Source organism: Mustela lutreola, chromosome 1, assembly GCF_030435805.1.
Source record: "Mustela lutreola isolate mMusLut2 chromosome 1, mMusLut2.pri, whole genome shotgun sequence".
Taxonomy (NCBI): Eukaryota; Metazoa; Chordata; class Mammalia; order Carnivora; family Mustelidae; genus Mustela; species Mustela lutreola.
This window is the reverse complement of record NC_081290.1, coordinates 122820719-122848636: the sequence shown is the minus strand read 5'-3', so window position 1 is coordinate 122848636 and position 27918 is coordinate 122820719. Positions and strand designations below refer to the sequence as shown.

General features: G+C 40.9%; 1 protein-coding gene across 4 annotated transcripts in view; it reads left to right on the top strand.

Annotated features, from left to right (window-relative positions):
- Window positions 1–3292: 3292 nt before the first annotated feature.
- Window positions 3293–27918, top strand: part of CDS1 (CDP-diacylglycerol synthase 1) — a 67069-nt gene continuing 42443 nt past the window's right edge. For 2 of the 4 annotated variants that reach the window (XM_059173465.1, XM_059173460.1), the window contains exons 1-5: window positions 3838–3974; window positions 9528–9605; window positions 16554–16740; window positions 17761–17888; window positions 23094–23190. In XM_059173465.1, the coding sequence (XP_059029448.1) occupies window positions 9559–9605; window positions 16554–16740; window positions 17761–17888; window positions 23094–23190 (459 nt within the window). In that variant the 5' untranslated portion in view covers window positions 3838–3974; window positions 9528–9558. Of the gene's footprint in view, window positions 3975–9527; window positions 9606–16553; window positions 16741–17760; window positions 17889–23093; window positions 23191–27918 lie in introns of all 4 variants that reach the window. The other 2 variants (XM_059173470.1, XM_059173463.1) reach the window with 2 other exon arrangements.

Sequence of the window (27918 nt, the reverse complement as noted above, 5' to 3'; positions counted from 1 at the left end):
CTGGGCAGTTTACATACTGAACCTCAGGTGTTTTTTTCCTTGTAGAGTGGGAATAATACTAATTGTCCTGCCTACCTCATTGGTTGTTGAATAGAACAAATAATGTATGTAAAATGCTCTGTGAAGTATTGCATGAAGAGTTATTACTTAGACTTTGAATAGTCATGTCAGTTAGCATATGGCTACATGTTCCACACAGTGAACTGGGTGAAAGCTAGAAGATGGCAGACTAGAATCCATGGCTGTCCATATACAAAACCTGTGCTTCTAACGACACCTCTGTACTCACTCCTCTGGTGCTCAGTCACTGTAATATTTGGTGGTATACCATTGATTTCCTGTGTCATTTCATTAAAAGTAAGAATGTAAACATAAATTGCCCTTCAACAATTTCCCACAGAAATTCTCTGGTAGGCCTGTGTCAGAAATTCCTACCTCCAACTTACAAAGTGACAGAGGGCAACAGAGAAAGACAGGTCAGGTGAGGAAAGCTATAACATGGGTGTCCAAGCAATTGGAAATGATGCTTGGCTGAGGAAGATTTATTCTTCCCCTGGCAAGCTGGGGACATTCCTGTCAGGAACTTTGGAGGCTCCGATGTGGAAAGGAGCTCAAATTCCCACAACAGAAGAGAATGTTTAAATCTGGGAACATTCTGAGGATTCTCAGGGGAGACAGTGGTAACAGGTCTCTCCATTTCATCCATTTACCACTCCAGGAAAGGTCTGTCCATCTTTGAGTAAAATCAAACTAAAATAAAAAGCGTATAAATAATAATGTTAGTATTCTCCCTCTTTCGTCTCTGCAAATCCCTTGTGAAGGGTTATAAATCATTCCAATATCACTAAAGTAGAAAATCTATAAACCAACCAAGAAGTATTGGCAAAGTGTCTCCTTTGTGATTAGTCCAGCATGTGTTAGGGGTTTACATGATGCCCTTTACCAGATGAAACTCTCATAAAACTAACAGGTGAGGAATTAGAAACCATTACATGCCAGATTTGTGTCACCAAACACAAGCTCCTCAAATGAAGAAAAATGAAAGATAACACAAAAAGGCACACCTGAAACGAATGTAGCATTGCATGTCAAAAAAAAAAAAAAGACACCAAGAAAATCTGAGAACATAGAGCTCAGGAAGGCCATTTGTGGTTGACTATGTCATAATATATCTTCAGTAAAATGTACAAGTCATTACTGGGCCCCCCTTTTAATATGTATTAAAATCAATCAATCTTTCTCTTTTCATATAAAGTGATAAAAGACAAGTGAGTACCTATTTAAGACTAAAAAAAATCTTTTCATTACAAAACCACAAATACCATATGTCTTTCCCTGGTTATGCTATACCTTTCCCACTCATTCATTTCTTCATTCACTTCTTCAACAAATGTTGAATTATATGGGGATGGGGGCCAGCACTGTGGCAATGGCTTGGCCTGAAGATGAATAAACTATGGCTCTTGCTGTCTGGACTCAGTGCCATCACTGGACGAGTGGCAGTAACTATAACAAAGAAGACAAAGAAGTGACTATCCCAGCTGAAATCCAGAAAGTAGGCCGAGTTTAAGGAAGGGTGAGGTAACAGAGTAAACCAGTCTATTTTGGGAGTCTCTGAACTGGTCCCACTTTTCCTAGGTCAGAAAGTACTATTTCTCCTTTCATGCACTTTTGTCCTCTGTGGTTTCATCCTGCTACTTCTCTCACTCTCTTTTCCTCCTGCAGCAAAAGGAGAAGAAAGTCAAAGGAGATTTCAGGCTGACTAGGAAAAGGGGAAGAAAGAAACCGTTCAGGTACCTTGCTATGCTATGTATCCATTCCTTGAGGCATGGGGGAAAGGAAGGACTGGGTTCTGAAAAAGTGAGACTTTAGTTGCAGAATCATGTATGAGCTGGAAGGAACCACAGAGGCCATCCTCCCTAGTATCCATTGAATACTAGTATCCTAGTATCCTCAATTAGTCATTGACGCTTAATGACTAATTCAAGCCAATGACTATCAGGGCACTAGAACTCAGGCTTCTGAACGTCCATGAAGGCTAGAATGGACAAGTGGAGCACTTCTAATGCCCCCGTTTGCAGAGTTGGGTGAAGGAGCTTGAGATAGAAACTTCACTACTGCCTTCAGCAGCCTCTTCAACCTTATGTACTTGACAAGCAGGAAGTCCTTCATGTCTGGTCCTCCAGAGAAATGGAGGACAATTGTTAACTAGTCAGCCCATAGTGTTCTGTTTCTTAAAGAAAACCACACCATGACCATCACTCAAAGGACTGGCCCAATTTGGTGAAACAAAATGATGTCTCTGTGCGTTGGCTTTTTAATGCATCCTATTGTGACTCTTTAGTTTTGTTATTAAATTTTCAGAACAGTGTGTTGGTAATGGTCTTACTTATTTTCAATGTGTTAGTAATGACCTTGATAAATTTGATTTATTGATTTATTTCTCCTAAGGGCGTCATCCTGAACGTTGTTCTGTTTGTGCGATGGCCTGTTTCCCTCCACTTCTCCCCACCCCCGATCTGTCAGTCTATCACAATGACCAGGTGGTGGATACATGTCAAGAAAACTAATCACCTTCTAACAGGATTTGCAATGGAATTAATGCGGATCTTGTGCTCTCCCAGTTCCAACTTTAGCAGCCCAAGGTCCATGACTGATTAGAGATTAGCTGGTTGGTAACTGCACCCCGCGGCATTTTAGGGTCTGGGTTCTCTCTTTGGACCCTAGGCAGTGAATTTTGTGAGATCCAGTACTCGAGTTTCTAGGAGACAGAGCTTGGGTTTGTGACTGAAACTGACCAACCCATCCGAGGACACTCAGTGGGGTAAATGCATCTCTCCAAATCTATTTTCAAGGTCATGACACTGGGCTAGAACGCGGCGAAGTCAACGAGTCCAGCCTGCCAGACAAGTTTCTGCTTCTGGACGCCTCTGAAGCTCCGGCACGCCGCGGTGGACCAAGCTGATGCGGCCGTAGAGTCATCTGAAGGGGGGGGGGGGGTAGTGCATACTGCTGTCAATATTTACCAGGCGTCTTCCCGCAGTTCTTCCAGCCTTCTGGCTCCTCCGGGACGAGGCCACAAGCTCTCAACTTCACCGCTAAGCTCCGCGCTCGGCCCAACTCCCCGCTCCTCCCCTTTTCTCCAACCCGCGCCGCTCCCACCTTTTCCCAAGGCCCCCACCTGTGTGCGTGCAGAGACGGGGGTGGAGCCGTGAGGGGGTCGTGACGTCACCCCTCCGCGGGGGAGGCGGGGCTGTGGGAACCGCAGTGCAGCGCAGAGGGGAGGGCCGGGGCGGGGCCTGCGGCGCGTGACCTCGCTGCGGGAGGCAGGAGCCTGGAGAAAGGTGTAGAGGGGCCGGGACCAGCGGACTCCGGAGTCCGCAGGCGGGGCGGGGAGTGCCTGGGCAGAGGCGGCGGGCGCCCGGTGAAGCGCTAAAGCAGGTCACGCTTCCTCCTTCCCTCCCCGCCCCTTCTCCTCCTCCCACCTGGGCCTCTGCGTGGAGACGCGCACCTGGCAACCGGCGGCCCTGCCCCGCCGCGTCCCCGCCTTCTCCGCTCGGGCGGGGTGCCCCGAGCCTGCCCCGCACCCCGAGCCGACCCCGGCGCTGGCGCTCGCCCCTCCGCCTCTGCCGCGCTCGCCGGAGGCGGCCTCGAGCGCTCGCTCGTTGATGCCGTTTTGGGGGTGACCCGGCGCGACGGCGGCGCCTCCATGGTGGGGGCGTGTTAGTGGCCGCGACTCTGCCGGACGTCGAGTGCGCGGTTGCCAGGGGGGCAGAGTAGCCAGCCAGTGCGACCCCGCGCGCAGCTCGGGTTTCGGGGCGCTGGAGGAGGCCGCCACGGCCGCGCGGGAGCGGGAGATGTTGGAGCTGAGGCACCGGGGAGGCTGTCCCGGCCCCGGGGGAGCGGTGGCGCCGCCACCCCGCGAGGGAGAGGCGGCCGGCGGCGATCACGAAACCGAGAGTACCAGTGACAAAGTAAGTGAAGCCGCGAGAGGCGCACACCTGCGTCCCGGCTAGGTGCTGGTTTGGGCCGGGACACTTGGGAGCAAGGGTGGGGCCCAAGGAATGTCTGCTGAGGCACAGACTGCCCGCTGCGCCTTCCTCCGGCCTGGCATTATTTCCTCCTTAAGTGGGGTTGCGAACCCGGGCACCAGAGATAGTGCGTTTCCCGGGATGACCACGACTGCTGCCCAGCATAGCTGGATGATTCAACTTGATTACAATTTAGTTTCTTCCCATTCCGGTTCCCCTTTTCGGCATCCGAGACGGACAGGAGAATCAGAGAGGAACCTGCCACCGTAGGAGCTGCCACCTAACACCTCCGCAGAGCAGCAAAGTTAGGAAGGATTAAAGTTAAGACATGCACCTTCATTTCTTCACCAACATGTCATTGGATCCTGACGCTTGGCTTGTTGGGCTTGATCCCCCATAGGCACGTTTTCGTTTTCTCTGCCCTTTCAGCCGTTTGATAGATTTGGCGGGGGGGGGGGGGGGGGGAGGAGCGCTGTTTAGAGTATCATACACGTGACGCAGTTGTAATCCTACAGCTTCCTTTGAGTTCAAGACAGTGCATTTTTTTCTGTCTGTAGTGGATTTTATTTGACCTGGCTTGGTAATTCATGAGAACTTCTAAATCCCATTCTATTTAAAGGCAGAGAAAGAGGCAGAGTTCAGATTATTCCATAATACAGTGGTCAAAATTGGGATTTGGGGAAAACAAAGCACTTTTATGAACTTTTAAATTAGATGGTTTATGAAATTGGACAAGAGAATAGATTGTTTCATAAAATCTGTTTATACAATTCCATTATATTTTAGAAGCTCAAAGCTCTTAATTTAGTTCCTAGAAGCCTTGTTTTTTAGAAGCAAGTCTTGCAGTTTGAGTTACAGAAGTGAAGTAGATTATCCAAGGTCAAGTCTATGGCCTTTTGGAAGTAGGTGTTTCCTGATATCCTTAATTCTGGTTTGTACTGTTGTTGAAACTCACTGGCAGTTCTGATTTGGGGAGGGTTCCACCTGCAACTTGATGTTGATGAACTTGATGTAACCCACGTTTCAAAGCCCTGGTAGGAACCTCACAGGATATCATGAAATAATAAATTTACAGTGACTTTAGGAATGAAACTTTAGAATCAGTGGAATGACAGATCCTTTTATTTTCTACCCTTGATAGCAGGAGGAATAAAATGAGAATCTGTGATAGAACATATGTGTCAAGGAATTACACAAAGTATAACAGTTTCCAGTTACTGAAGGTTGGTGTTACAAAGCTAGAAACAGTAGGCTGAGTAGTCTTTGTGAAAACTGCCTTGGAAACTAGACCAAAAATAGAATTAATTAGGTTGGGATTTGTTTTGTTTTAGCACTGATATAGTTTAGAATCAAGGAAATATCAGCTTCCCCATGTTGACTTCCTTAACCAGCAGAAGCTAACAAGCTTTTAATAAGAGAAAACATGTTCAGGAAGTCATGCATAAAGTAACTTTTGAATGAATTTACTTAACACCCTAATGTATTTAAAATGGGAACGACTGTGGTTTGATTTAACTCATTAGAACTGTTGTTTCTAGCTATCTGTGGTCGGGTTACCTCACTGCATATTTATTTATTTATAAATACTGCACTGTTTGTTTTCATTAATATGTACCCAGCTGGATTTTGTTTTCTGAGAGTAGATGTTGCTATATGTAACCCAGTCTGTTAAGATTCCTTAAACAGTGATGAGCACTTTCAAACTAACATATTGCTGCACGCAAGAAAGTTTATCACAAGGAACTCTTGACTGGGCAGGCTCTGAGACATTGAACTCTATCCCCTATCTGTCCTTTCTTATCAGGGTGTATATTTGAATGCACCTGTATTTCCAGGTCAAGGGCTGTTTTAAAATCAGTTTGCACATCAGAAGCTGGTTAATATTTGGTCCATTTAAACTATTTAAGTCCCTTCTCTGTTCAAGTAGAAATAAAGGCAGAACTCTTGGGGAATTAATGAAGTGGAGGAGGTATATTACATTCTGCTGCTATAGTACAGTCCTATGTCACTTTGTGGTCTTTTTATAATAGTGTTAATATGACATTTTCATTCTTCAGACCTGGAGACATGCTGGGAGAAGGCTCTGTGCTCTGGAGATTAGCCAGTGAAAAAGTCAGTCTTACCTGCAGGGGAATGTTTCTAGTTGTTAAATGCTGGAGTAATACTTGAAAGATCACAAGACTAGTCCCTCAAGGAACCTCCCAGGAGACATATGAGTTAGATTTATTAGAAGTCTGAACAAGGCTCATTGTTAGCACAGAGGGCATATTTGGACTCTACTCTGGAAACAACAGCAAAAGCTTTAAAGAGGAGGTGAGGGTGGAGCTTGGAATGAAAAGATGCCTGGGGACTCATCAGGTGTGCAAGAGTTGGGGCAGGATATTCTAGGCAAAGGACATGAGGAACTGTTTCTTGAGTCAGCACTCTAGGCACAGGGAACTGAAATTAGCTTGATAATACTGGAGCATAAACTGTGTATGTTTGGGAGATGAGGTTGGGAGATTGGAAGTCTTGTGAAGGAGGTTAGGCTTTATTTTACAGACCCTGGCTAGCTGCTGGAGTGTTTTTGCAGAGGCATTAGCCTATCATTCTAGCAGCAGTCAGGAGAAAGTGTTGGAAGCAGGAGATACCTGCTGCAAAGAAACCAGATAGGAGTGTATCCCAACTTGTATAGAAGGAAATGATGAGGGCTTGTGCTGGATCTGGTAGGGGCAGGGAAATAAGGGTTGAGAGAGAATGTGTAAGTTAGATAATGGCTTTGGGACCTACACTAGGGTGATCAGAGTAAGAGTAAAACAGGAAGAGCCTGCTGGCAGGCATAATTTGATCCATAACTTAAGAGGTTTTAACGAAGAAGCAAAAATTTGGGGTGGTTTTGCAGGTTGATAGTGAGCATAAGTGAATTGGGCTGGGCAGGGTTTGTCATTCTCTAAAATGAGAGAGGTGACTCAAAGTGGTGTTGGGAATTGAGATGAAAGATCGGGTCTGGAAATGTCAACTTTTGATTAGAATAGAGAAGGGAGAAAACTCAAGACTGAACCTTGAGAGGTGCCCACGTAGAAAGCAGAGTTGTAGATGTAGGGAAGGAACCAAGATAACAAGATCCTGCGAACTAGAGGAAGAGGGATTGCTTAGAGGATATCATCAAATAGTATTTAGGAATAAAGGTGATGCATAGAACACTGAGTGGGGAAAGATCGTAGTAGAAGCCAGGTTTTAGGTTGAAGAATGTGAGAGGTGAAGTACTGGTTATTACTGTCAGGAAGTGGCAGCGAAGGGGAGTGAGTTCACGATAGCAGCTAGAGAGGATGTTCAAGTGAAAACTTCCTTTTGCAAGGAAGGGAAGATAGGTATTTTAGTGAAAGAAGTCAAGTGAGAGTGAAGATGCTGAAGGGGATGGGCAGACCTGGGAAAAAGGGAATAGACTTGGTGCGGAGAGTACAGAAGATGCGGGTATCCAAGGAAAGGAAAGAAGGAAACGAATGTGGATATAGAAACATTTTGAAGAGCAAAACCACAGAGCATCAAGGGATCTTAGAAATAATTTAGTTCAACCCAATCTTTATATATATATTTATGTATTAAATATTAAATGTATTATATATTTTTTATTTAATACATTTAATATTTAATATATATGTATATATATATTTGAAAAGAATAAACTCGGTCAAGTGTGTGGTTGTTATTCCCCAGAATGACCTAGAGCGAGCAACAGAGCTGGAACTAGAAGTCATCTCTGACTGGGACCTGTTTGGATTATTATTTTAGGTAGTGTGATATGAAGGGACCAAGAGGCAACTAATAGAATTATCATGCAGTGAAGATTCAATTCAACTAAAATAACATGAATTTGTTATGTTGCCAATTAGCATAGTTCTTAACTCAGTAGCAGTATTGGTCGTAATAGTTGATGCTTGTAGAGTGTTTAAAGTTCACAGAGTACTTCTACATTATCAAGGAGGAAGACTTTCCTCTGCCCTTCAAAGTCTTCCTAGTTGGACTAAGAATGAAAATGACATAAGACAGATTAACAGGACAAAATAAACTTTATTTTTATATGTACAGGAAATCAAGATAGACATGGAAGTTCTTTTTTTTTTTTTTCAGGTTGTATTTATTTATTTGACAGAGATCACAAGTAGGCAGAGAGGCAGGCAAAGAGAGAGGAGGAAGCAGGCTCCTTGCTGAGCAGAGAGCCCTATGAGGGGCTTGATCCCAGTACCCTGGGATCATGACCTGAGCCAAAGGCAGAGACTTTAACCCACTGAGCCACCCAGGCACCTCCTAGACATGAAAATTCTAAAGATGAGCAACATGAGTTATATGGTTCAGAAGGAGAAAGGGGTATATATAGTATATAAGGGGGGGGGGGGTAGGGATCTGGGATTTGGAGGGAAGGAAGGCAATTTTCCAGAAAGATGAAAAAGAGTAAAAGTTCAATAAACAAAATGTTTGCTGGGCCACTGAGAAATAATGGGACATGGAGGACTTTGATCAAACAGGCGTAGCTAGATTCCTATCAGACTTAGTTCATGGTATAATATAGTTATCTGTGGTGATAGCTCTCTACCTGGAGTAGGTCCTTGATCTAAATTCTATTCAGGCGACTTGGTGTGGGGTAGATAAAGAGGTTTTTTTTTCCATTCCTCTGGGTTTTGATTGCTTTTAATTCAAAATAATCTTTGTGTCAAAGTAGCTCATCTTGGGGCTGTCTGCTCTTGGTAACATCTTACTTGACTTGTTCTTCACAGCAGCTATGAGTGTTAGGAGTAGCCACCATTTAATAGCTAAGAAGGGCACCAGGTGTGATTTCAGCCTGGAAATGCCAGGTCAAGAATGCCAAAAGAACGAACATATAAATCAGCAAGGCCCGACCACAAGTTAGGAAGTTAGGGTAGATGGGAAAGTGGACTTAAGGCCAGAGTGGGTTCTTGAAGCTCTGGATGGATTGAGAGGGGTTGAGCAGTTGGAAGTCAAGCTAAGACCTGATTTCCTGGACCAAAGGTAGGAGAGAAGGGGGTGCATGTGGAAGTTGGGCTAGTAAAGGGGGCGCATGTGGAATAGTGTGCTGTGGGACAGAGCCCCTGGCATGCTTATATGTGAGGCTGCTACTTCAACACGGATTTTGGGTTGTGAGGTTGAGGGTGAAACAGTCTGTTCAGTTAATTTCTGTCCTTCCCCATTTCAGATGTCTGTAGTTTCTTCCATAAATAACTTTAGTATTTTTTAAAACAAGTTTTTAGTTTTGGAACTTGTGTTTCTATAAATTCTGCATTTTGGCACACTTCTCTGTGGGTTGTTTTAGTATCAACTGTAAATGTAATAACCATTTTCTTTTTTATTTTTTCATTTAAATCTAGGCCATTAATAAATACTAATATTTAGATATAGACATCTAGAATACTTTTTAGACTAATACTCCCCAATTGTTGATCAGTTATTAGTCAATATTACCACCTAAGTAATTTTCCATGATTCTTTTGTCATTTGCAGCATATTCATTTTATTTAACAACATTTTTTGAATGCTGGCTCCCCAAATGTCACCAACCAACCAATTGATAAGACAAAGGTGAGTTTATGACTTCCTGCATTGAGGGAGAACAGCACCTTAACAGAGCATTGACTGAGTCTTGGAGTGGGAAAGGCAGGGTTAGATTTTAGTGAGAATTGGAAGTTTGGCTTGAGGCAGGTCTTTCAATGCAAGACTTATTTAGGATTGAGTAAAGATCACAAGTAACAGTTTGGGGTTGGTGGCAAGAGTCATGTAATGATTTTAAGGCAGAAGTTCAGAGAATCTTAAAAAGAAATTTACTTGTTGATGCTTCCCCTTAAAGAGTTGCTGTGTATTTCAGAAGATCTGATTTCCAGATCGAGTGTCCAGGAATAGTACAGTTCTGCTAATGTAGACAGTCACATTTTAAAGTCATGTTAATGTATGCAGTAAACTTTTGGAGGTGAGGGTGGGTAGTTTCTTCTCCTGTCTTTAAATTATGCTTTATATTATTCTTGGGACTTCTAAAGAAAATCCTGGTGTCCCCATGTGAGTTTTTACTTACCTTTTGTGGTCTTTGGTCTTAAAACAGTTTATTTTCTTAATATTTTGAGAAATTTTGTCTTATGATGTCATCAGCCTCATCAGGCTTTGGATGTGTACTATAATGAAACTTTTTGATGCAAAAAAATGTTTTGTTTGTCATAAATGTACTGGGGGAAAGTGGGACAGTTTAAAGTAGTACCCTGGAAAATTATCTCATACAGAAGAAGTATGTTGTATACACGTAAAGTATGATTATCCTGTATGTTTATGTATATGCCTTTTTGTAAAATAGAACTTCACATGTTTCTTCATGCATAGCACAGCTAAAAACAAAGGTTTTTTTTTTTTTTTCTGTTTTTCTTCCCTCTGTGGTTAGGAATGTCTTTAAAAAAAATACAGGTTTTGAGTCACAATAAGGAAAATAGATCATTTAAGAAATTGTATACAGACATGTTTCGTGAAGCTTGCATCACTTCTATGCATTCAGTAAATACTTGTTGGATGCCTATTATTTTTGAGGTTCTGATTAACTGTTGTCTTTTTTTTTTGTGGCTCTTTTTGTACCTTTGAAAAGGGGTGAGGCCGAGATTTGTTTGTTGCTCAATAACTAATAGTAGAGTATATCATAATTTCTTGGACTGTGGACTTTAACTATATGGAATAAAAGTAATAAAGTAATTTATAGTTTGCAAAATATTTTACTTGTATATAATGCTAACTTGAATCTCTTAACAGTTGTGTGTAGACAAGGGAGATGACCTTGGTTTACACCTGAGGGAACCTAAATTCCTTTCCCAGGGTCACATGTATTAAGAACTGGGATTTACCCTAAATTTTCTGAGTAAAAAAAATGTAAAGGAGAAAATTATGTGGCCCTAAATTTATAAGATTAATTAAAATTTACTAAGGAAATTTTTGTTACTTTTACCACTTTGTTTGAATTTTTGAAAACTAATTTGGCTCTTCTGAATTTAGTTAGAACCTTTTAGCTGAAAACCTATAAATCTGTGATTTTAAGCACCTGGATTCAAATCAAACAAAATAGTTTCTAGGGGCCCCTGGGTGGCTCAGTCAGTTAAGCATCAGACTCTTGATTTTGGCTCCGGTCATGATCTCAGGGTCATGAGTTTGAGCCCCACATCAGACTCTGCCCTGGGCATGGATCCTGCCTAAGATTCTCTCTCCTCTTCTCTCTCTGCCCCTACCTCCGTGACCTGTGTGTGCAAGTGTGTGTATGTGCATTGTGCTCTCTCAGAACAACAGCAAAACACCTAATAGTTTCTTTTTTTTAAAGATTTTATTTATTTATTTGACAGAGAGAGAGAGTAAGCACAAGCAGGGGAACTGGCAGGCAGAGGGAGAGGGAGAAGCAGACTCCCTCCTGGGAGCCAGATGTGGGACTTGATCCCAGGACCCTGGCATCATGACCTGAGCTAAAGGCAGACGCTTAACCTACAGAGCTACCCAGCTGCCCCCCAAAATAGTTTCTTATTCACTTATTTTGTGATTCATTAGGAGAAGAAATCCTTCGTTTTAATTTTATAAGTGTTTATACTTTGATTCATTTAGTTGGGAAAGTTTCAGAACCGGTTTGATGAGAATTATACCACATTTCGAAGTGACTCTGGAAGAGCAACTAATTTCATTAGTGACCAATTGATTATTGATCACAGGCCAAGTTTAGGTATCTTTCTAAGTGTTTACTAATTTTCTTATCCACAGGGAGAGGTCAAAGTTATTTTTCATATCATGTCATTGAACATTTGTTTGCTTAAGACTCAGAACTATCCACACTGTAAGTTTTCTTTTAAATATAAAATTGGAGTGCACAGAAAGGGAGAAACAAGAGTCTAGGGCAGCACAAGGAGCTCATAGCAATGGGAATTTAAAGCTCCTTTGTGCTAACTTGGTGGCTAGGAAAGCGGTGTTGCCCTTCTGTTTCCTGGTTATGCTCTGAGTTCCCTTTGTTTGCCAGTGCCTATAGCCAGCTATCGAAGAGCTGTGTGTAAGGCTGATGAAGCCAGCCTGACCTCAACGTCTCTCTGGCCCAGGTGGGACCAAACCTTGGCAGTTAAGATTAAGCTCAGTACCACCTTCCTTTTCCAAGCAGATTATTTGAAAATAGTGTAGTGCAGTGGGGCAGCAAATGTTTATTAAGCCCATCTCAGACTTTACATTTTACCTTGAAATACAAAAATCCAGATCCGGAAAACAAATTTCGAATCATATCTCTTTCAAGTTTTTGGCTTTTCTTTTCTTTTCACCCACTTACTGTCCATACTTGAACTGTTTCTGTGTTGTCTTTGAACAGCCCTGGGGCGCTATTCACATAAGGTTTAATGTAAATGGTGCCCCTTGGAATTTTGCACGTGGTGGTACTACTTATAATAATTTATATTGTTATTAATAAATATAGAATTGGTACAATTCTTAGGCACCTAGGTAATTATGGCTTGAACTTTATATTCAGTATTTCCTTCTCTTGATAGGTTCACAACATATTTGTATCTCCAAACAGTGTATTTTTAAGTTTTGAATTTTTTCCTAGCTTTTTAAAAATTTTTTTTAAAGATTTTATTTATTTATTTGAACAGAGATCTCAAGTAGGCAGAGAGGCAGGCAGAAACAGCGAGGGGGAAGCAGTCTCCCTGCCAAGCAGAGAGCCCAACGCTGGGCTCAATCCCAGGACCCCGGGATCGTGACCCGAGCAGAAGGCAGAGGCTTTAACCCACTGAGCCACCCGGGTGCCCCTTCCTAGCTTTTTATTATAAAAGTTTCTACTCTAGAAAAGTTAAAAGACTAGTATGGTGATTATCTGTACACTCAGCACTTAGACTAAACAATTGTTAAGATTTTGCCAGATTTGCTTTATCTTCCCATATATGCATATGCTAGTATTTAGTTAATGACCTATTTGAAAGTATGTTGAAGACCTTGTCACTCTTCACTTCTAGTATTAAATCATGCATCTCCTAAAGACAGTCTCCTTTGTAACCACAATACCATTATCATTATCTAAAAAAAATAACTTTCTTATTTGCAGTTCATATTCATATTTTCATATTTGCTGCCAAGTGTGTATTTGAGATTCCCCTTTTCCTCTGCCCTTTCCCTTCAAACCAAGATCCAGTCATGGTTCACACATTGCAGAAAATATCCAAGGGCAGATTTAATCACCCTTAGTGCATGTAAATCGTTCTTCCTTCCAAAAGGCAAGAAGAGCTAAAAGCATTATTTCTCTTAGCCCTTAGCCTAATGGAGGGCCCAGCACTAATTATGATTTCAGAGAGAATGCAAATTTGTGGTATTAGTAATATTTTACCTTTGAATAGAATTTCTCAGATTTCTAAGTTTTTTTGTATTATCCCATGGATTTTGCCTTCAGGGATCTTTACTTCTGATTTGGAACTTAACACCCATATGAATGAAAATGTAAGATGTATGATTTTAATGTATAATGAAATTGGGTGTCATTGGGGGAAATCAGAACAAGCCAAAAATTTATCAAAGACTTAAATCAATGTTTTTAAAGTGTTTTGCTCTTATTTTCTAAGTTTACTTGCACTATAGAAATTAAATTTACAGGGTAATAAAGAAATTGATTTCTTCAACTTTCAGCTGTCATTTCCTAGACACATTTTCATTAAAATTTAATATTTGGAAAATAGTAGTCCTTTGTGGTCAGAATCCTTCATTTACATAAATAAGTGCATCTGAGGTCCCACATGAAGTAACTTGACCAAGACTTAGCTAGCAAGAACAGATGAGAACTTCTTATTATGTCAGCCATGAGGACAAGTTCCTCTGCTGGCCTCTTGGGATTTAAGAGGGCGGCCAGTGAATGTATTTTTTTCTTCTCACAAAGCCTATGGACTCCTGGAAAATGAAGATAACCAAACAAATAACTTTAATATAAACTAATAGGTAAGAATTAGGGGGATTGTGGGAACACAGTTGAAGAACAGCCAACCTGGTGCTGGGGGTCAGGTAAGAGGGAAGACATTTCCAAAGGAGATGACCTTGAAGCTGAGGTCAGAGGATGGGTGGGCAGTAGCTAGGTTTGAGAAATGGGGAAGAGAAGATTGGAGCTGGGATGAGACCAAGAGAGAAAGTGTAAAGTTGTACTTTGTACATAGAAGAAACATGTGGATTCAAGAGAGGATGGCACTATGTGTGAAAACTGGGGAGTCATCAAACAGTGGCTGGAAGAGCAGGGTCCCATGTGAAAAACAGTAAAAACAATGCTAAGTAGTTTGACTTTATCCTGGTAATTTTGGTAGGTGGTAAAGTGGTAAATCAGATTTGCAATTAATAAAGACGCTTTTTATGTTGAAAATGAATTAGAGGGATGCCTGGGTGGCTCAATTGATTAAGCATCCGACACTTACTTTCAGCTCAGGTCGTGATTTCAGGGTCATAGGACTGAGCTCCATGCTCTGCAAGGAGTCTGCTTGACATTGTCCCTCTCAGGGTGCCTGGGTGGCTCAGTTGGTTAAGCAGCTGCCTTCGGCTCAGGTCATGATGGGCTCCTGGGATGAAATTCCACATCGGGCTCCCTTCTCAGTAGGGAGCCTGCTTCTCCCGCCACCTCTCCTCCTGCTGGTTTTCTCTCTCTCTCTCTCACTCTCTCTCATGCTTACTCTCCCTCTCTCTTTCAAATAGATAAAATCTTAAAAAAGAGAGAGAGAGAGATTCCCCCTGTCCCTCTGCCCTTGCCCCTGCCTGTGCAAATGTTCTCTCTCTCTCTCTCAAATAAGTACATCCCTAAAAGGAATGGATTAGAGAGGGCAGGGGGATGAGCTGTGTGAGAGAGGGTGATGCTCAGCAAGGGTAGAACAGTGGGTGAGGATGGAGAGGGAGGGGAAAGATGAATGATAGGCTTGGGCCCAACTGAATGAGTTTTGGTACAAGGAATTGCAGGTGTTAAGTTGATAGCCAAGTTTCAAACCTGAGTTAATTGTTGAACTGTTTTGGTGGTGGTGTTTTCACCTGAGTAGGGGATACAGAATGGGCAGCAGGTTTGGTGTGGAAATGATAGGTTGGTTTGCTTATGTTGGATTTCAGGTGATGTTCATGGAACACCCACACACCCGGAAATGGAAGCTAGAGATGCAGGTCTATTGGGAATTAACTGAGTTCACAGAGAGATGAAGAGGCAAGCTACCATGGAATCACCTGGTGTAGGGCTGGAAGAGAACAGGGCATAAGGGGAAAAGTGGAGGATTGTCATATTTATATTACAGGCTTGAGAAGAAGCCCCTAGGGAACACCTAATTTGGTGTTCTTAAATGTTTTATGTTCTGTTTCATGGCTCTAGTTGGTCATTGTAGTACTAGTTCCTTCTTTCCTGGGATCTCCAATCACACTCATTTTCCTTGCCAGTTTTGGTGTCTTTGTAACAGAGGATCCACACCAGAAACAGAGAAATCTGAGAGTCTCTGCTGTTCACTGCAGTATTGAGTAACGTTGCTGTAAAATGTCATTATTTCAGAATTATCTTTTATTCGTTAGTTACTAGAATGGAATTGGAGAAGCCTAGTTAAATCTTAAGTGTTTCATTTTGTGTTTCTCTAAGGTATGTAAAATAGAAATCAGAAGTTTAAATAATAAAAATGAAAGCAGATCAGCTATTTGGAGAATGTGTGCATGCGAGGGGGGGTTGTGGCATGTACCATTATTGCCAAGTAGAATTTCAAGTGTCTTGCTGAGATCTTTAGTATTTGGAGAAGTGCAGTTTGTGTTCCAGTGCAATGCTTTTGTTTTATGGGGAAACCAAAGGCTGAGTTTCTTAACCAAAGGGTTAAGTAATTTGTGTTTCATCACACTAATAGAGTAGAAGTGAAATTAGTGCCAGCAACTTGTGGTTCCTAGTCATGCTCTTTGGGCGACATGGTGACGTTGCCTTAGGGAACCGCGTCCATTAGTCACCGTCTCTACTACTGCTCACACCATGCCAGTAACACCGGGTTACTGAAGGATAAAGAAGAGTAGCAGAGAAAAGGTGGGGGAGTCATGTGTTCCATTGTTCTGGATGTCAGAGACATGCTGGCAAGTCAGACTGACAGCAGGTGCTCTGAGATTTTCAGGGGATGTTCTGTCTAGTGGTTTATTAGTCAGCATCTCTCTCTGTTTAAGCTGCTTTGGGGACAGCTGACTCTGTCACAGTGGGAATTCGGCATATCCATTTCATTTGTCATATTTGGTATAATGACACATTTAAATTAATAATTGTTTAATAAGAAACTTATAGTTAGTCAATGAAAGTTTATTACTGCTTTATGAAAACTGAAAATACTCCCCCATGGCTAAAATTTTATTTGGTGAGCTATTTAATGAGGAATTGGAAGACTTGTTTCAATCATAATCATAGCTTACTACTGCTTTGACTTAGGTCTCAGCATTATATTAAATGCTTTTATTTTATGGTTGAAGAAACAGGTAAAAGGCTAATGAGATTTACCAAAATTTTGTTGCCCATAGGGACGGAGCTGGGTTTGAAATTCCTGAACACTCTGAATTCCTAGGCACTCTCATTCCTAGGATCACTTGTGGCCCAGTGTTCTGCTCAGTGCTCCTTCTACTTGTATTCACCTGTATTTTCATCCTCCCCAGTTCAGCCCCATTTGCTTCAATTTACTCATCTCTAAACCACTCTCCCAAAGCACACGTATGTGTAGCACTCTTTACTCAAGGTTGCTTAGTGGGTGGTGAATTTAGGAGAGGGAAAGACATAGGAGTAGAGACACATTATGGCAGAACAAACAACATCACACAGCTCTGTTTCGTTTTTGTTTTTGTTTTGTTTTTTCCTAAGATTTTATTTATTTGACAGAGAGCACAAGCAGGGGGAGTGGCAGGCAGAGGGAGAGGGAGAAGCAGGCTCCCCACTGAACAAGAACCTGAGATCACGACCTGAGCCAAAGGTACACACTTACCAACGGAGCCACCCCAAGGGCCCCAGGCAGCTGTGTTTTTAAAATTCCTTGGCCACTCTATACCTGGAAATTCCACAGTGACCACTTTGTCTAAAGGCCCCAGTATACACACACAGCTCCTGTGCATGTACTCTAGAAGGCAGTTTGGGCTTTAACTCACTTTATGGTGAAAAATACTACCATCAAAGCAAATGCTTTTGATCCTAATTACTTATCAGTAAAACAGAGATGATAATATCTGTTTGACATGCTTTACTGAGATTGTCTCTGTAGGATCTAATAAGAATGAGGGAAGTGGAAGTACATATATACATATGTATATAATGCTGTGCCAGTGTAAGAATCTGCTTTTGTTGTTGATGCTTTGATTGTAATCAGATAAAAAAGGGATTGTGCACAGTTGGTCAGAATTTACATGGAATTAACCCCATGTTCTCCCCGTTAAGTAGCAAAACAACAAACATTTGATTCTTGTTGATAAATTTCTGATTTAGATACTGTAAGAAGTTTCTTTTTGTATCTTTTGTTTAAACTAATCCTTTATATTGATAGATTTTAGCAAATATCATCAAACTTTCCTAACAGGGAAGTAAAACAGTGCTTGGTTATTCAAGATAAGTTAATAGTTGTTTCTTTGTTTCAAGTTACATAACTGAGGTTTGACACACTGAGCAATAAACCTTGTATTGACAAGCATGTCCTTTTTTCTTTTTCAATTTTGCAAAGTGATTTTCCTTTTTCTTTAATTTTAGGAAACAGATATTGATGACAGATATGGAGACTTGGATTCCAGAACAGATTCTGATATTCCTGAAATTCCACTATCTTCAGATAGAACCCCTGAGATCCTCAAGAAAGCTCTATCTGGTTTATCTTCAAGGTATGATGGGAGGAAGATGACTGTAATGGGTACTCAAGAGAAGTTGTGAAGTTATGCTGGTTGATGTCATAAATCTCACTTTTTCTAAGTTTTGAAGCTGTGAAAGGAAGGCTTATACTTTTTCACCATATGTGAGGCATGGTACTCAATGCTTGATGTACCTTCTTTCCTTTAGTCCTTACAGTCTTGTGAGGTATGAAAAAACCGAATCTGAGAGGTTAACTGAGGAAGGTTACAGAGCTAGGATGATGCAGACCTGGGATTCTTGCCCTAATTTGTCACATTTCTCCAGTGAGTGATCCATTCACCACATCAGGTTACCTTTTCTGGTATCGGAACATCTAATAAAGAAAACTCCTTCTCTGTTCGCTGTTTTTCAAATGCCAGATAGAAATAGGTCATTTTTTTCTTTTAACTAAGTTTAAAATTATCAGCCAAAACTCTGCAGCCCTTTATTTACCAGCTTTGGTTTTGAATGTTTGGCCACCACCAAATTTGAGCTACTCTTATATTGCCCTCCATTGTATGCTTCACTAATATGAGCTATGAAATTTATAAAAGCAAAATAAATACAAGCTTTTATCCAGATCAATGTGTGAAATCTTAAATGTTGGTATAGAACAGTGTTTTTCCAACTTTTTTGACTATGACACACAGTAGGAGATACATTTTACACCATGTCCCAAGAGACACACAAATGCGTATTTTAACTGTTGCAAAAATATTATGAAGCAGTTCTTGTATTACTATGCACGATACCCTCTGATTTCTTTTGTTTGATATTCTATGTTACTAAACAAAAATGCTGGATGTGACTTACTAAGTTGATTTTACTACCCCATAGGTCATAACAAAAAACACTGGTTAGTCATATCTAATAAATGTAATGTAAGTTTTTATGTTTTTAATTCCTAGCAGATAACCATATTAGAATAAATTGGTTCAAACAGAAGTTTTCATATTTTTTAACTAATAGAACAACTTTTTGCTGTTCATTACCAAAAACATGATTATTATTTTAATAGGTCTTGATCTCAGTTTTTCTGACCTCATTCACAGGTGTACGTTTGCTTTAAAATCTTACCAGGTCTATCTCAGGTCTGAAATTTTTTTATATTAATGTTACATAAGAATGATGCTGGATTCCTGTGTGTTATTTATAGTAGATTTTCCCTAATAATGAGGTTCCCCCCCAGGGTAAAGGAACAATAGCAAATCAAAGCAGCTGATATTTATTGAGCATATGCTGTGTGCTGGGCTCTACTCCAGATGCTTCACATGTGTTGACTGTTCTCACAGCAACCCTGTAGCACAGGTTCAATTATATAAGCCTGTTTTACAAATGAGGACATTGAGGCGCAGAAATGTTCTGTATCAGGGGTCATGCATTTAGTAAGTGATAGAACCACATTGTGACCCTAAGTACTGTGCTCTGTTTATAAAAGAATTGGTTTTTAAAAATGAAGAATAAATAATAATATAACCAATATAACCAGTTTCAGTCTTCTCAAATTTTGCCCTAAGGGCTACATGAATGTTTCAAAATCCTAGGCTCTCTTTAAACTAATACCCAAAATGGTCTGTCTTCCAAAGATTTAGAAGTTGTAGATGTATGGGATTAAAATACTAATTACATTTAAAAAGTACATGAATGGGGAGGGGGAACTCCTGTAATCCTTCCCCCGAAACATTGATATTTATAGTATTCTGGTAGCTACTGTTTGAAATTTTTTTCCTTGTGTTTTGTGTATAATTATGTGGGGGGGGGTGTATAATATAAAAAATAACATTGTACTGTTTCCTACCTTTCTATTTACATTTTCATTCTGTGGTTTTAGGAACAACATCATTAAATATACTTAAATATTTTTAATGACTCCATGGTATGTTCCTTTTATGACCATAGTTCAGTTTACTCAACTAAATGGTTTTTGCTGGGCATTTAGCTGGTTTCCAAATTTTCATGATTAAAAACAACTAAATAATAAATGTATTAAACATTTTTCTTTGTAGCTAAGATTTATGCTCATTTTTAAGTCTTTAATATATAATTCAAATAGAGCGTAAGTTGTTGAAATTGGAAGGGGCCTGAAGGTTTTCAGTTATTTGGAAAATTGTCCCAGTCTGGTTTGTGATCTTTGTGTGTGGGTCTATGGGAATGAATAGTCATTAACCAGTTAAGTCTGGTTCTGTCTGTTAGTGAAGCTCTTCTTCAGCTATCGGTCTAGGTTAGTAGTTCTCATCCAGGGACAATGCCCTGAGCACCCCCAGACTGCACCAGTGGACATGTGGCATTTGAGACATTGTAGGTGGTCAAGAGAGATAGTGCGGCTGGCATGCAGTGGGGAGAGACCAGTGAAGATATTGACCATCCTACAGTACACAGAACAGTTCTTCGTGACAAAGAATTCTCTGGCTCAAAATGTTATTAACACAGGTTGAGAAGCCAAGGAGATAACCAGACATAGCCTCATACTCAGTGCTCTTATACTGTATCATGCATTTTCCTTTTCTCAGGAGTTTACACACTTCCTGTCCAATTCCTCCAAAGGCTGATAGATGGATTTTCTCAAAACTTCTCTTTGCCAGATGGTCCATAAAATTCTTGTTCATTCTTGACGAGTATCTCTGTATACCAGTTCTTGGCTCAGGTGAACTGTCTTGCCAACCCAAATTCTTGACTCATGATGTTTGTGCCACTAGGAAGATAATTTTTTTTTAAAAAAACCTTGTCATTACTTTTGAAATAAAAACCACTTGATGTTTGTAGTAGCAGTACAACATGGTACATCTCATGAACAATTTGAGCAATAAGTGTATGACCACTTTGGATAATCACTTTTAAGGCTACTGCTTTATTATATGCTTTTTAGAAATCTCATTTCTTACTCACATTGGTCCTGGAGACATGAGACTTGAATGTAGTTCTCCTTTACTGATTCTGAGTTCCTTTTCTCAAAGCAATCATGAGGTGTTGACTTGGACTCAAAATTAAGACTTTTATTATGTGATCATGATAGCATGGCAAAAGAAATCAAGAACTTTGAATTCAGAATCAGGCCATCCTCTGATTTTTAGTCACAGTGTTTTTTATCCCCCATATCATGAATTTAGTGGTTTTCTCTTAAAAGATGACTTTCAGTTGCTGCGTCAGTGGATATATATGTTATGTTTAGGTTCTTTTATGTGCTTAAATTTGTATTAGGTATTCATAGGAGATTTGGGGAATCCATTAGAATAATTAAGGGAATTAAGTCTTTAACCCTTGTTGGGGGAGAGGAATTTTCCTGGGAGGGGGGAAAAGATAACCAGATAGGATATGTTCCTTGAGGGCTCAGGCTTTCAGTACCATAGGGTTTTTGGATGATATGAAGAAAGTAGGTTTTCTGTTTAAAATCTCTGGTTCTTAGCAGCTACCATCCTCTGAAGTTCAAAGCCAGGCCTCTAACAAAGGTACACATGGACCTTGGCAACATCTGCCTGGGCACTGATTTCTGACACTTACGTAGTGTCCTCTTCTGTAGGTTCTGAACAATTCCAAGTCTGAGGATCAGTTTTAAAGGAGAGCTAAATATGCTTCTGGGTTTCATGCAGACAGGGAAGGATTATTATCAGGAGACTGGCTTTTGGTCCTTTATTTACCTCTGACTGACTCTGTGATCTAGCCCAGTTCCCAGTCTATTCATTAATACACAAAGAGTTATGTCTATAAAACTAAATGGAACCTTTCAGAGATAGCATTTTTTGACTCTCCTCTCACTTCAGTTCAGTCCTAAAACTTACGGTCTCGTGAGAAATTTATGAGTCTACATAGTTTGTTACACAGTAGAGGGAAATAAAGTCGGGTAAATACAATTTGACCACCTCTTGAAAAACCTGGGAAGCTAGATGAAAGCGTTTCGACTTAACTGTTGTTGGCATTTTAGATCTTGAATGCAAAAATGACATCATAAAAGGGATATTTAAGAAATATCTAGACTGTATAGGAGAGTGGTTGAAAGCAGGGAGTGTAATCAATATTTGATAAATGGATGAAGTCAGCAAATATTTCTTTTTGTAGACAGGAGAATGAAGGCATGTGCTTAGAACACAGTGTATAGTGTGTGTGTGTGTGTGTGTGTGTGTGTGTGTGTATGTGTTACTATATGTTAAGATGAACCCAGATTTCTTGTAACATAATTTCAATGCTGTCATTTGAATTAATAGAAATCAGAGAGGTCTTAAAGAAAAACTTTACTGTGAGTTCAGTGTAGAATGAATAAAACCAAGGGGAAGAAATTTTAGATTCAGAAATATCATCCGTATATAGGTATTATTAGCATCCTTTCAGTTTGACACTGTAGCTGCTGACATTTTTTCCTGACATGGCCACAGAAAGAGTGACATTTGTAAAGTATGCTGGGAATAAAGGGTGAGTCTCCTGGGTGTGGAGAGAGGGACACTGGGCAAAACCCCAGCCCTTCCTGGCAGCCAGGGGACCAAGGGAGATCAGTCTCAGCCTGGCAGGGCATACAACAGAGAAGTTCCCCTCTAAGGAACAAGCGAAGGCCCAAGGGTGAAGAAACACTGTTTCTCATACTTAAGGCCCTTGTCCCTAAGTGAGACAAGCCAGCAGCACACTCTGAGCCCTAGAAGGAAGTAGCCATCAGTCTGGTCTTGACCTCAGTGACTGACTTTCTTGTGTCTTTTTCATTTCATTGAAATCGCTGTGTTCTGCAGTTTCACTTCTGCATTAACCTTTCTTTAATTTTTCTCATTAGAAGTCTGTGTTCTCTGTTTAAACCACCTTAATAAAATCATTATTGTTTTTTTCCTACTACCCTAAAGGATAGTGCATCTTTTCGGAGGACTTTTGCACCTGCCTTCTTCCGTTCTGAATGCCCTGGTGGGATGTGCACATATCTACATTGACCATCTCACTGCCTAGCCTAGTGATTCATCAGTCACCCTAGTGATTAATCACACCAAATGAAAATTCGTTTCTTTCTTTGGCTAACATAATTTTTACACTTAATTTAGCTCTGAGTAAGGAAACAAATGCTGTTTGTTCGGTTTTTGTTTTTGTGGTTATTATATAAGGTGAAGTAAGGGTTTCTTAAAGTAGAATTAGGGAAAATCCATATAAGTCTGGTAATGCTAAAGCCACACAAAAAGCTGTAAGAAAGAATACATTAAATACTAACTTTATAAACATTTTCTTTGTAGGTGGAAAAACTGGTGGATTCGTGGAATTCTTACTCTAACTATGATTTCATTGTTTTTCCTGATCATCTATATGGGATCATTTATGCTGATGCTTCTGGTAAGTGTTTCACATTTCCCTGAGTATCTCTTGCTTTGTTTTTCAGCACAGATATGATTGAAGTAATTTGAGCCTGTCATAAAAAAGAAGGTAGTTCGAGGTTTGGTAACAGTGAATGTCATTCTTTTAAGCATCTTCTAGTTCATGAAATGAGCTGGACCAATTTTTTTCTGTTTGCAAAGTACCCATTCAGTGTGTTCACTCAGCAGAGACCAAGTATGCATAATAAATACATTTTGCCAGCATTAGATGCTGCTAATGAGTTCACACACACATCACTTTATCGTGTAGGACTCTTAGCCAGATCCCTCACTTCAAAGAACTCAATCTAATGGCAGAGACATAGAAGTAACCATATGAATGAATAGTATAGTAAATAAGTGGGTGAGTGCTGTCATAGAACGTGTTGGTTGAGCACAGGAAAAGAAGTATCTAATCAGCCTGATATAGAACAAGGAGGACTTCCAGAAGAGGGGATGCCAACGTTGAGTCCTGAAGAAGGAAGAGGGCATTCCAAGGTGGGGACATCAGAAACAAGACATGGGGGTAATGAGAGAATGTGGTTTGTTGGCGGATTTGCAAGCTGTGCATTGGAGGTACCTAGGGATAAGACTGGAGAGGCAAGCAGAAGCCATTTTGGGCACTTGGGATTTTGTTGTGTATGGGGACTCTAACAAGTCCTGCTGCCAAACAGATATTTTAAGCTTTTAAATCATTCATTTAGCACATGCTTCCAGAGTGCCTGCTATGTGCCAGCCATTGCCCTAATTCTGGGGTATGATATAGGGTGCTGAGAAAAGCACACTCGTCTCTCCCCTCAGGGAGTTTGCTGTCTACACTTTTAAGAACGGATCAGAACTATAGTTACAAACTGCAATAAGCATTTGGGAAAAAAAAAAAAAAGAAGAAGAAGAAGATGCTGTGAAAGCAAGGGGGGAGCCAGGAGGTTTTCCAAAGGTGTTCTGTCCTGCATGCGTGCTGCACTTTGAGGCTTGAGCAGGTGAGGTGAAAGGGGAGCTTGGGGGCAGGGTGTCACAGCAGAGGACTTGCATCTATAAAAGCCTCGATATCCAAAGAAGCATGAAGCATCTGAAGCCCAAAGTGGTGGGAGTGAGAAGGAGAAAGGTGCTTGTTCACCAGGTTCACCCAGCATGTCTGGGTGCTGGCGTGTTCAGCAGAGCAGGGGGAGAGTCTGCTCTCCCCCAGATGCATGTGCTCTTCTTTTCTGCTGTTTCTTTTTCATCATGGGTTCTCCACTAGTTTAGCCTGTGTTGCACCCACTGCCCTGCTCTCGGGCTGCTCTCGCCCACGTAGATGCCTATCTCTCTGACCTGTCTGCTCCCTTCTGTGCTCAGTCCTGTCCATAGTCATAAACGTGGGCAGTACAATGTGGTTTTCCTTTCAGTCTATAAAAGAATAAATAAGTTCTGAAGTGAAATTAGAAGTGAGTGGGGAAAAATCCCATCAACTCCTAAAAGCACTTAAAGCAGCTCTTATTAGTACCATAAAGCCCTTTCACTTTCTTTTTGTCCCCTCATTAATTTTGTACTTCCTTGGGGATCTCAAGGTAACAGCGGTGAGTAAGCAATCACTCTCTCTGTTCTGTTGTTGACATCACAGAGAAATTTTTCTTACAAAGAAACAATGGAGAATGGATAGGACATTTTAATGTGAGGGCAGAAGATGTTGAGCCTAAAAGCCAGATAGGCCAGTATGACCATTGTCCAGGTGTGACTCCCAGGGAGAGCCCACTCCTAGTCCTCTCAGGGTAAACCCATGGAGGGCAATGAGTGCTGGCAGCCACCACTGGCCTCAGAATTTGGGCCTTTCAGGAGTGAGTGTGTGCAGAGCACTTTTCAGTGCTGTGTGCTGAGTGGCAGGTCGAGGGATGAGGGATGAGTGATAGCAGACAGCTCTGTAAGGCTTTGTGGAGGACGGGACCTTTCAGCTGACCTGAGGTAGATCAGGGTGGAATGAGCACTATGAGCAAAGGTCTGAATGGCTAGATGAGTCAGGGAAAGGTGAACAATGCCCTTTTCCTGGAACACAGGGGCTTTGAACTTGGAGAACTAATTGGGGAGCAGATTCTGGAGGGCCCTGCAATACTATGTGAAGAAGTTTGGGATTTATCTGTAAAGCACTGGGGAGCCATTGAAAGTATTGGGGATCACAATTTGGAAATTCCTCAAGAAATTAAAAATAGAGCTTCCCTATGACACTGCAATTGCACTACTGGGTATTTACCCCAAAGATACAGATGTAGTGAAAAGAAAGGCCATCTGTACCCCAATGTTTATAGCAGCAATGGCCACGGATGCCAAACTGTGGAAAGAACCAAGATGCCCTTCAACGGACGAATGGATAAGGAAGATGTGGTCCATATACACTATGGAGTATTATGCCTCCATCAGAAAGGACGAATACCCAACTTTTGTAGAAACATGGACGGGACTGGAAGAGTTTATACTGAGTGAAATAAGTCAAGCAGAGAGAGTCAATTATCATATGGTTTCACTTATTTGTGGAGCATAACAAATAGCATGCAGGACAAGGGGAGATGGAGAGGAAAAGGGAGTGGAGGGAAATTGGAAGGGGAGGTGAATCATGAGAGACTATGGACTCTGAAAAACAATCTGAAGGTTTTGAAGGGCGGGGGAGTGGGAGGTTGGGGGAACCAGGTGGTGGGTATTATAGAGGGCATGGATTGCATGGAGTACTGGGTTTGGTGCAAAAGCAATGAATACTGTTATGCTGAAAAGAAATTTAAAAAAAAAGTTATTTCTAGGGTGCTTGGGTGGCTCAGTTGGTTAAGCGACTGCCTTCAGCTCAGGTCATAATCAAGTCCCACATCGGGCTTCGTGCTCCGCGGGGTGTCTGCTTCTCCTGCTCCCATGTTCGCACGTGCTCTCTCTCTCTCTCCCTTGAACAAATAAATAAAATCTTAAAAAAAAAAAACACAGAAAACTTATTTCTAGGAAATGATAGCTACTACTTTAAGATGGAACTCCTAATAGGAGTAATGAATAATAAGATGTTCTTTAGCATAAGATAAATAAATAATAAGATGTTCAGCCTTTTACTTAAAATACTTTTTTGGGACGCCTGAGTGGCTCAGTTGGTTGGACGACTGCCTTCGGCTCAGGTCATGATCTTGGAGTTCTGGGATCGAGTCCCGCATCGGGCTCCCAGCTCCATGGGGAGTCTGCTTCTCCCTTTGATTTCTCCTCGCTCATGCTCTCTCTCACTACCTCTCTCTCAATAAATAAATAAAAATCTTAAAAAAAAAAAAAACTTTTTTAGTTGTTACATTCATGGCTTGCAGTCATACTTTCTAAGTGATGGAGGTACTAAAATATATTTTGATTTAAAGACAGATAGTATAAGAGGTTCCTCCCTCATTTTCTTAGAAACTCCTATAAGTTTTAATTCCCATTATATAATTTAGTTTTAAATAGTTTATTTTTTCACATGCTGAGTTATACAAGAGTGTTAAAATTACTTTGGGAAATTGATAATTTTTTCAAGATCACCCCTAACCCTATCATCAACTACCAACACCCAATTAATATTGCTATTTGATATATTTTTTTATCTCTTTTTTATGTTTTAAATATTATAGTTGTAATTCAAAGTGATTAGACTTTTGTATCCTGCTCTTTAAACTAAATATTATATCAGTGTTTTGTGTTTTTCCACCATCTTTACAACCATCAGTTTAATTTTAAAAGAATTTTTTCTTTTAGGGGCACCTGGGCAGCTCAGTCATTTAAGCATTTGCCTTTGTTTCAGGTCATGATCTCGGGTCCTGGGAATCAAGCCCCACATCAGGCTCCCTGCTCAGTGGGGAGTTTGCTTCTCCCTCTGCCCCTCCCCCACCTTCTCATGCTCGCGCGCTCTCTCTCTCTCTCTCTCTCAATAAATAAATAAAATATTTTTTTAATTTATTTTTTATTTATTTTCAGCATAACAGTATTAATTGTTTTTGTACCACACCCAGTACTCCATGCAATCCATGCCTTCTATAATACCCAACACCTGGTTCCCCCAACCTCCCACCCCCCACCACTTCAAATGCCTCAGATTGTTTTTCAGAGTCCATAGTATCTCATGGTTCACCTCCCCTTCCAATTTCCCCCAACTCCCTTCTCCTAACTCCCCATGTCCTCCATGCTATTTGTTATGCTCCACAAATAAGTGAAACATATGATAATTGACTCTCTCTGCTTGACTTATTTCACTCAGCATAAGCTCTTCCAGTCCCGTCCATGCTGCTACAAAACTTGGGTATTCATCTTTTCTGATGGAGGCATAATACTCCATAGTGTATATGGACCACATCTTCCTTATCCATTCGTCCATCGAAGGGCATCTTGGTTCTTTCCACAGTTTAGCAACCGTGGCCATTGCTGCTATAAACATTGGGGTACAGATGGCCTTTCTTTTCACTACATCTGTGTCTTTGGGGTAAATACCCAGTAGTGCAATTGCAGGGTCATAGGGAAGCTCTATTTTTAATTTCATGAGGAATCACCACACTGTTCTCCAAAGAGGCTGTACCAACTTGCATTCCCACCAACAGTGGAAGAGAGTCCCCCTTTCTCCACATTCCCTCCAACACAAGTTGTTTCCTGTCTTGCTAATTTTGGCCATTCTAACTGGTATAAGGTGATATCTCAATGTGGTTTTAATTTGAATCTCCCTGAGGCTAGTGATAATGAACATTTTTTC